Below are 9,512 nucleotides of genomic sequence, written 5' to 3'. Positions count from 1 at the left end.
AACTCACAAGATGATCACAATAATCTGTGCTTTCTTTACTCTTCTGACCTGTAAGTTTTCATCATTTCTGATGTCAGATTTTTAAAGTGTTTTGACACATAATCTCATATAAAGGTTGTTTTATTCTGCAGGTGTCAGTGGAGTGACTGTAGTGACTCAGAGTCCATTAATCACAGTCAGTAAAGGAGAAACAGTTAAACTGGACTGTAATCTGGGGACAGTAACTGAATCTGCTGCTAGATGGTACAAACAGACTCCAGGAGGAGTTCCTCAACATGTGTTAAGCTTTTATCATAGCTGGAGCTCTCCATCATATGGATCTGGTTTCTCTGCTCCTAAATTCACATCAACACATTCATCTAAATCAGATTATAGTCTGATCATCAGTAATGTGGATGTTGGTGATTCTGCAGTGTATTACTGTAACACATGGGACGACACTGCTAAAGAGCATGTATCACAGTGATTCACACCATGACAAAAACCTCCTCACTGCTCACATTCACTTCTGCTTTTAGACAACAGATGATAAGAGCACTTCTTCACTTCTCAGATTCACGATGAATTACAAACAAATGTTGAGCATATTCTGCAATTTCTTTACCATTATGTCCTGTAAGTAAGTCTTTTGAGAAATATTTAGGTAACACTTTTTAGGAAGTCTATGCTTATAGTGAATAAAAGTCCCATTTATACTTATTTGTAAGTAAGTACTATTCTATAAATATATTTATAAAGACTCATTAAGACCCATACTGAATTATTAGAACAGTTATAGTTACATTTATATATTTGTTTTATAAATACTTATAAGTCATGTGTTTTCTTTTTCAATGCACATGCTCATAATGCATTATACAATGATTTATAAATAGATCAAATATAAAATAGTTCCAGTCAGAGATACTTGTTTTGTGTACCAATTAGTTATCAATTATGTCTTTAGTGTTTGCATTAGAGATCATGAATTTTAATTTTGATTTGTTAAAATCTATATCTCCTCAGACATATACATGGTGTTGCTTATAGCAGTTTGAAATTATACTTTAAAAAATGTTGTTGTTGTGTTTTGCTAGTATGTAATATTTTTAAAAAAATCTTTGTATTAATGATTTCTGTGTTGTTTTTATTATTTTATGTGTAGCAAGTGTCACGGGTGGTTGGAAGAAGGCAGACGGAGGCGAGGATATAATTCAATGATATAATTTAATGAATATATAATACAGGACAGCAGAACAGGCAGCAACACACACTAAATACAATGGAGATCGGACAAAGACTGACTGGACAGACGGAACTTAAATACAAACACAGAAGACACTGATTAACAGAACACGGGTTATACAGATGATGATGAACTAACCCAGACAGCAACATGGTGTCGGCCCAGATCCGGCCCACATCTGGTCATCGTGGATTCCACACGGCCCAGATGTGGGCCGGATCTGGGCCGACACTATGTTGCTGTCTGGGAAACAGGTGATACAACTGAACTAATAATGACGGTGAAGATGACACCAAGACATGTGAATACAAGCAGACAAGTCCAAATGAAAACAAACTAACCCAAACACCACTGTGACAGTAAGCAGGAGAAGCACCTTTTCTTTTTTTGGGGGGGGCACCAATGCCATATGACAGGGCACAAAGGCCATTGAGTACAATTCGATGGTTTTCCCATTCAGATTGATACCATAACATGGTAATTCCCTTTGCATCATGGTGAGCCTGACTGGCCTTACTGCAATGGATTCAGAGAAATCAAATTGTGCAATTTACAAAAACACAATTGCATTGGGAAATGCACATGTGCTGGTCTGCAATGTATTGTCTATGGAGGCCTATACGCTTGTACAAATAAGAAAATTCAGCTTGAGATCAGGGCTTGTCAAATTCAGCAACCCTTGAATGTATTGAAAGTGGTCTCTGTTTCCAACTACAACCTGTTAAGCTGCAACCCCACTTTTGACAAATCCCCAGAAATGGCATACCCAAACTGAAACAGATACAGTTCATGAACCCTTTGTACTAAAAGCACAAGTATAATCTCATTTGAAAGCTGACACCTGGTAGTTTATTGTAAATGTAGAATTAATTATTGTCATAATGAAAAAAATAGTTATAAATAGATTTTAAAAAATTAAAGTTATGAGAATTTTTTTATGAAACATCTTCATGAAAATAAAATTGAAGTTGGCATTGTATCAATCTAGAAATGCACTGCAGCTAAAGCCACATGTCTGACCATGTTATACTTAAAATCTGAAGATGATATGTCTAAAACTCTGTATTTAGATAAATGTTTTTCAAGATCATGTCCAATGACTTTACTTATTAGCTTAGCACACCATCAATACACAACAATTTATGAGATTAAAACCATGTTTGTGCTCCAAACTTACTTTATAACTCAAGTCGAGTGTTCTAAATAACCTTCTGTGATCTGATTTGGCTTCAGATAAAAAAAATCAGACAGAAAATATAATATTTTATGTATAATGCAACGATGATAAAGTCTATCGATTAGCATAATATTATACATATAATCTATTATTATGAAAATGAAGAACACAGGTAAGTCAAATAACATTGCAAAAATGTTTATTGTCTTCAAAACGACATAATCTGCAGGGCTCGACATTAAGCCTTTTCATGTGCTTGTCCTTCGGACAAGTAAATCTGTCATTCACTTGTCTGAGTAAAAAAGTTGCTTGTCCGGATTTTTTTTTTTTTGTTAATTTATTCTGAAGCAATATTCTCATCAGTGTTCAATCAGCTTTGATATTTAAATCGGCATATTGTAATATCTGCACCTTTAAAGGGCATCTCCTCCCCAATCGTATTAAATGTATACTTCATTTTTTTCTTTTTAAATTCCTAAATTTGATCAATACATTCAATTATTTAGAATAATAAGACATTATAGGGCTGTTTCCCTAGGTAAGGCTGATCAAATTAAATAATTTACACTGAAAAATTACAACTGCATAAAATAATGTTATGAAATTGATTTAAATATACAAATAAGAAACGTTGGAAAGAATGATACTACTTTTAAACATAACACTAATATAGGCGACCGTCTTAATGAGTGAGTCATTGATTATTTCAATCAAACGATTCATTCAAACGGCTGATTCATTCAAGTATGAGACAGATGTTTATGAATGGGTCATTGAATCTTTGACTCAACCGATTCATTCGATCATTCAGTAATGAAAACAGGTTGAGTGTTCCTGTGAGATGTGCCGTGGTTCTGCTGTGATTTTTGTTTGGAACTATTTTCGCTGCTGAAACAGAACAAAAACAGGCAATATTGCACCTAAAATGAAAGTGACTTAATTTTAACTGTTTATTGAACTGTTGTAGGAAATCAACGTCACATTTTCAATCGTGATGGTATTCAGGAAAAATAATTGAGGTTGCTTAACATATGTTAAAAATATAAAAACTCCACATTTAGATTTTTTATTGGCAGTATGTTGTTAACTGAGTGTGTGTGTGCTGCGCTCATTTGTGTAGATTTCTCGCGCGTCAACAGCGCAACCTTACCGTCAGTTTTTTTACAGTCTATGGTAATACATTATCCACAATCGATCACAACTTACAATAAATGTAATAAAATCTGAATCATTCTCTCGGTTTAGTGATTCCCTAGTTATTTGTTTATTTTTGTTATTGATGTTCTAATCAGGCTACTTGTCCGGTCGGGCAAGTAAAATTCTCTTTTATTTGTCCCTTCAAAAAATCCACTTGTCCCGGACAAGCGTTAATGTCGAGCCCTGATCTGCATGTTACAGCGATCTGTTAGCTCAGATTGTGGTCGGGGATTTGGGATTTCGGGATTTCCTGCATTGTCGAACGCTCTTCTTCATGTGTTTCAAATATGGACTATAATGTTCAGTAGAGCGCCCTCAGGCTGCTGGTATGAATTGAAAACACAGCACATCAGTATACAGCGCTCATAATGATTACATCGACACATTGGCGCTTTATACATGGAACTTGGACAGGGCCAGGGCACACAGGCCACTGTGGCCGTACGATGATTTTATTTTCATGGGGCATGAAGGCCAAAGTGTAGGGCAACGGCGGTCATGGCCGCGGTATAATTCCCACGCTGAAAGCAACATCACTTTCTAACGTCATTTCAATGTATTCAGCGTTAACGCATCAACACTGACTCAACATTGTTTCAATGGTTACATGCTATCTGGGGTAGCTCCGCCTTAGCTCTGAAGCTCTGTGACTATTATGAATAGGCTGCGATATCAAGATTGCAATGCTGGAATATGTTGTGTGTGTGTGTGCCAGTGGCGGAGCCAGGGGGTGGCCACCCCTTTGGCCACCCCTCTCACAACTGCTGTTTCCGTCTCGCTCTTATTTTTACAAGAATTTTGTTTTTAAAACACAGAACCGTCGCTTTAAGACCACAAAAAACATGAGACTTTTCAGACGCGCACTCCAACTTCACCTCAGCGCCAGGCGCAAGTCAAACGAGTGCGGAGATGTAGGCCTACGGGTACCGAATGAGCTTGAGCAGTGATCGGAGCATAGTAAATATAGATTCGATGTTCCTCAACTGGTTGTGAGACCGTTTTGAGTGAGTCGCATATGTCCAGTCAAAAAAACAACAACGTAATTTTCTTTTTTTTTCTGATTCTACTTTAATTTTGAAAGATCTGTGTGAAAGCTTGTGACACTTCTGTCAGATGGGGAGAAAAGCGCGTTGTCCTGAATCAGTAACGTTAGGCTATCTGCGGTAAGATGAGATGTTGTAAGGTTAACAAATGTCAGTAAAACTAACTTTCCTGTCCTGACAGCCGTTGTACTGTACTTGCACATCACGCGCAATGTGGCGTAGCCGTAGTTCTGTCGTCAATTAGCTAACTCATGAAATAATCAAAAAGGCGATAAAATCTGTGTCAAAACTGCATGCAGGCATGTATTTGTTATATATGCGTCACATATGTCTCGACTAAAATATTCTGCCATGTGAAATCACAATTTAAGGCACAAACTGATAGGCTATGTGATTTTTTTTAATGTTCAAATAAATGTGAGCACTGTGCATTTGTAGGCTACTAGAAGATAGGCGGTAATTTTGCGTTAATTTGTAAAGGAAAAACAAAAATGTATCATTTTTAAATCCATAAAATAACTAATTTTACATTCTGGTATTTATGTGCTGTTTACTTCCGCCTTGTTCACATTCTTGCACATAGGGATTCAAAAGAGATGTTTCCCCCCTTTTTAATTTAGATATGATAGAACGGTTTAGATTCTTTATTTTGACCATTAATATAGAAAGTTGAAGAGTTAATTGATTATATAAAATTAAATGAAGGTTAAATAATCTTCGAACAGTAGTTATCTGCATGTCTCATCCATGAAGGTGCAACAATGTTGGGGGTTTTGAGAACCAGAACCAAGCTAACTGAGCAAGCTGGACTTTAGCTGTGTGTACTCTTTATTAATATGCCTGGAGGAAGTAAGTAGCTAATAATAATAAAAAATATCAAATTCACTCAGTATTCCATGATTCCTAATTCACTACTATCTCAATTACAATTAAGTACAAATGAACTGTATTCAGTTGTGTAGGAAGGCACTAAAACAGTCCAATACATTATTTAGACTAATTTTTATGTTAAAATAATTAAGATTTATATGAAAAAATCCTGGCTCCGCCACTGGTGTGTGCGTGTGTGGCACGGCGTGTGTGTGTGTGAGAGAGAGAGAGGCGCGGGCGCGATCGAACAGAGGAAACATAAAAACATACAGTCCGTCATTTTGTTCATACAGGACATTCCAACGGTTCTCACTACTTCAACTTCTTGTTTATACATTTTTATCATAGTGAGTCTAATAGGGTTAATATTGCTTACATTTTAAGTGTTATCATAACATTGTGCTATAAAATAGCACAAAAAGTAAAGGTCTTTTGCCTTAGTAGCGCAGTACTGTACTTTAAATTTTTGAACTGTTGTACAATGTTTACAGAATACAGTGACTTGGTCTCAAGTGAGTTAGATGTTTATTGAGAATACTCAGGGTTGGCTTATTCATAGTGTGAATTCAGGACACACTTGTATCCTTTATAAAAAAATATATAGGATATATATATATATATATAAATAATTATTTTTTCTTCTGATAATCTAATGACATATTTTGCACACAGGTAAAGGTGCCCAATATCAGTCATTTCTGAAAATAAATTACAAAAGTAAAAAAAAAAAAAAAATGTGTTTTGGAAAATAGCTCTTTATTTGATTATCATAAAAATGTGTTTTCTATACAGAGATATTGACATCGGTAAATATCGGTATCGACCATAACAGCAATATTAATATCGGTTAAAGGTATCGGCCACAATTTTCACATCGGTCCATCACTAGTTAAAAGATTAATCTTTGGATGTAAACGAAGTGTGTGACCTCTCCTGACCTCTTGTTGAAGAGTATGAGCACAGCAGAAGCGTGAAGCGGCTCCGCAGAGAGAACAGACAGCAGCTGGACGCAGGACGATGAAATCTGGCCAATGTTGCCACAGTCCACCACAAACTACAAGGCATAAAGAACAAATGCATATCGATAGTGGTGGACAACATGATCATACTGTAAATGTTCCTACAGTCTCTCTTCAGGACTCTCAAAACAATGAAGAGAAAACCTGCCAATAATCTTCACTGATAATCGAGGGATTCTACGAGCAAAGCCATTTCCTTCTGCCATCAGAGTTACTGAGATATTCACTACCAGTCAAATATTTGAACACACTTGACTTCATTCTTCACTATGACAATCAGTTTTTCACATTTTTATATAATAGTAAATTCATAATAACTCACAACACATGAGAATTAAGTAGTGACGAAAAATGTTGAGTGAATCAAACCTCCCTTAAACCTCTATTTTGTCTTCTGTAGCCTACTATTATATATTTAAACTTATTTCTTTCTCGTTCTCTTATTTCTTGACTTGTTGATACTCACTATAACGGATTATTTCCAACACATGCAATAATATATATATATATATATATATATATATATATATATATATATATATATATATATATATATTAAAATAAAAGCTAGTATTTTGTATTTATTCTTTTTGTAAATATATATATATATATATATATATATATATATATATATTGTTTTTCTACTCTAATGCATTATTGCACAGACAAAGAAACTAATAAACTAATAAACAAAGAAACAAAACAAAAAGAAGAAGAAAAAGTCAGACATAATCTTCATTTCTAATGTTTTCCCAACTTGTGTATTGGGCTAACTTACTTTAGTTTTAGATAGCATAATTCAATTGATTAAAACACACTGTTTGCCGTAAACGGCTTTTAAAATATTACAGAAAGCTTTATTTTACTAGTTGAACAGCATCAGTGTGAAGAGGAGAGCAGCTCACCGTGGGAAGAGTGACGGGCGCTTCACCCAAATCCGCATGCGTGTCCATCTGACACAACTGTTAGTGAGAGCAGTATTTTGTTGTATTAAATGTACATTTGTAGTGTACTTCAAACCATAAAAGTATTTTTTTTTAAACTATTTGCAACTATAACTACTTGCAGTTAATATAATATTAACGGAAAAGGGCCACTAAGAGAGACACTTTCATGATGTTTCTTAACACACTTAAGACTTAAAAAATAGACTTATAAAAAATTAAAGTTTGACTTTAAAGTAGTTTAAAGTACTTTGACTTTAAAATATGTTGAATCGTTATGTTTAAAAACATTGTCGTGCTTAAAAGTAGTACACTTATTTTAATGTGTTGACTTGCATAAGGCACATAAAATAGCATACTTTAACTGTAGTGTCAAGTAGCCAAATATGTTTTAAATTTATTAATTTAATATATTTTTTGTTGAAAGATGAAGCAGCACTTGGATCTGACAGCAGCTGCATCACAAAACATAAGTAAACAATTCCATAATGCTTTGTCTGTAAATGACGGTTTTATATGGTTAGTTCGCCTGCCCGTTCAGCCTTAAAGGTCAATAGTAAACTAACTTGGCTTGCTGTCCTGAATTACTTTGGATATCTATTTTCCATATTATATATTAAGCAAATATACAGCATATCTGAAAAAAGAAAATGTGCACTAGACCAGTGGTTCCCAACCTTTTTTTGTCTGAGACCCCCTTTTTCCCAATAAAATATTTTAGGGCCCCCCTTCACATTTAATGATATTATCGCTCTTGTAAGCTTGCAGCAAGGATGACAAAATATGTTGTTTTCAAACAAACGGTATGTTTACTATAACCAGATATGTTTATGCACAAATAATAGCCTATAATATTGAAAATACAAAAACAAAAACATCAGTAGGCCCTTTGTAATTTAAAAACGTAAGCCTAGGAGAAGCCTATATATTGCCCCTATTTGAAATGCAAAACCAAAAATATTCCCACTGGTGTGTAGGTAAAAAAAGAAAGAATACAGGCTATTACTAAATGACTGCTGTCTGGGGCCTCAATACTTGCACGTTATTTGTGAGGCTTTATCAATGTGATGCTTTATCAATGTGAGGGTTTATTTTTTACGTTTTTGGCGCATTAGCGAGCGATAGTAAACTTGCGTTTATTAACAGAATAATGCGTCTTTCGGAAGAACATTGTAGCCGGAACTACTTTTCTCTGTGTACATCTATGACGAGTCACGCCGGTTCTGGGCTACTCCGCAGCGGCAGCGATCCGAACGAGTGTAAAATAGTCCCAATGTAAACACTTATTATAGGTGTACCGTCTACCATAGTGGTTCAGGATAAGACAAAAACACGGATTGATGGATTCATGATGAACTCGCTCATTATATAAATTTTGAACAGGAAAAAGTTAAAGACTTTTATTTAATGCTCATTGCTCCAAACTTTTCAAAATATGACGCGACCCCCCACAGAGCTCGCTGAGGCCCCCTTGTGGGCCGCGAAGCCCCTTTTGGGAACCAATGCACTAGACAGATGAAGTATCTGTGAACTGTGACTGTGCTTCCCTAACACTTTTAATTTCATTCATGAGAAGAAGCGTCCCAGCTAGCAAAAAGTCGTTTATTAGACGTTGAATAGACGTAAATCTTCAACATCTAATTACGACTTTTCAACGTTGAAAACAGGTAGAATCTTCAACGTCTAAATGGAATATGTAAAACTCTTTCAATTTATTTGAGATAATAATGAACATGGTTTGGTCGTTTGTTTTTCTCTGTTATTTTAGCACTTATAACAGACTTATCCTGTCTTAGATTATCGTTTGAAAACGTGGTATCTTAGATGATCAGTTGAAATCACGTTGTAAACTAGTCCAAGGTGGACCGACTTATTTTCAACCAAATTTCAACGTTGAAAGACGGTAATTGTTTACTGGGGTATTATAGACTTTAAAAAAAACGTAATTCACATTTAAATATCACAGTGACTCATTTAAAAATATATATTAACATGTGTTAGAAATATATTAACTATTATATACACCACTGTTTAACA

At 34.9% G+C, this 9,512-nt stretch overlaps 1 gene segment (V, D, J or C); it reads left to right on the top strand.

Moving 5' to 3' along the window:
- The first annotated feature begins 10 nt into the window (after nucleotides 1–10).
- Nucleotides 11–466, top strand: LOC143722367 (immunoglobulin lambda variable 3-21-like). The segment is given in 2 exon segments: nucleotides 11–50; nucleotides 132–466. Coding segments are annotated over 2 exon segments (375 nt in total).
- The last annotated feature ends 9,046 nt before the right edge of the window (nucleotides 467–9,512 follow it).

This window comes from Siphateles boraxobius, unplaced genomic scaffold, assembly GCF_051911475.1.
Source record: "Siphateles boraxobius isolate OS27281-9 unplaced genomic scaffold, OSU_SipBor_1 66, whole genome shotgun sequence".
Lineage (NCBI taxonomy): Eukaryota > Metazoa > Chordata > Actinopteri > Cypriniformes > Leuciscidae > Siphateles > Siphateles boraxobius.
Note: the sequence above shows the minus strand (reverse complement) of the source record. Positions and strands in the feature narration are given on the sequence as shown.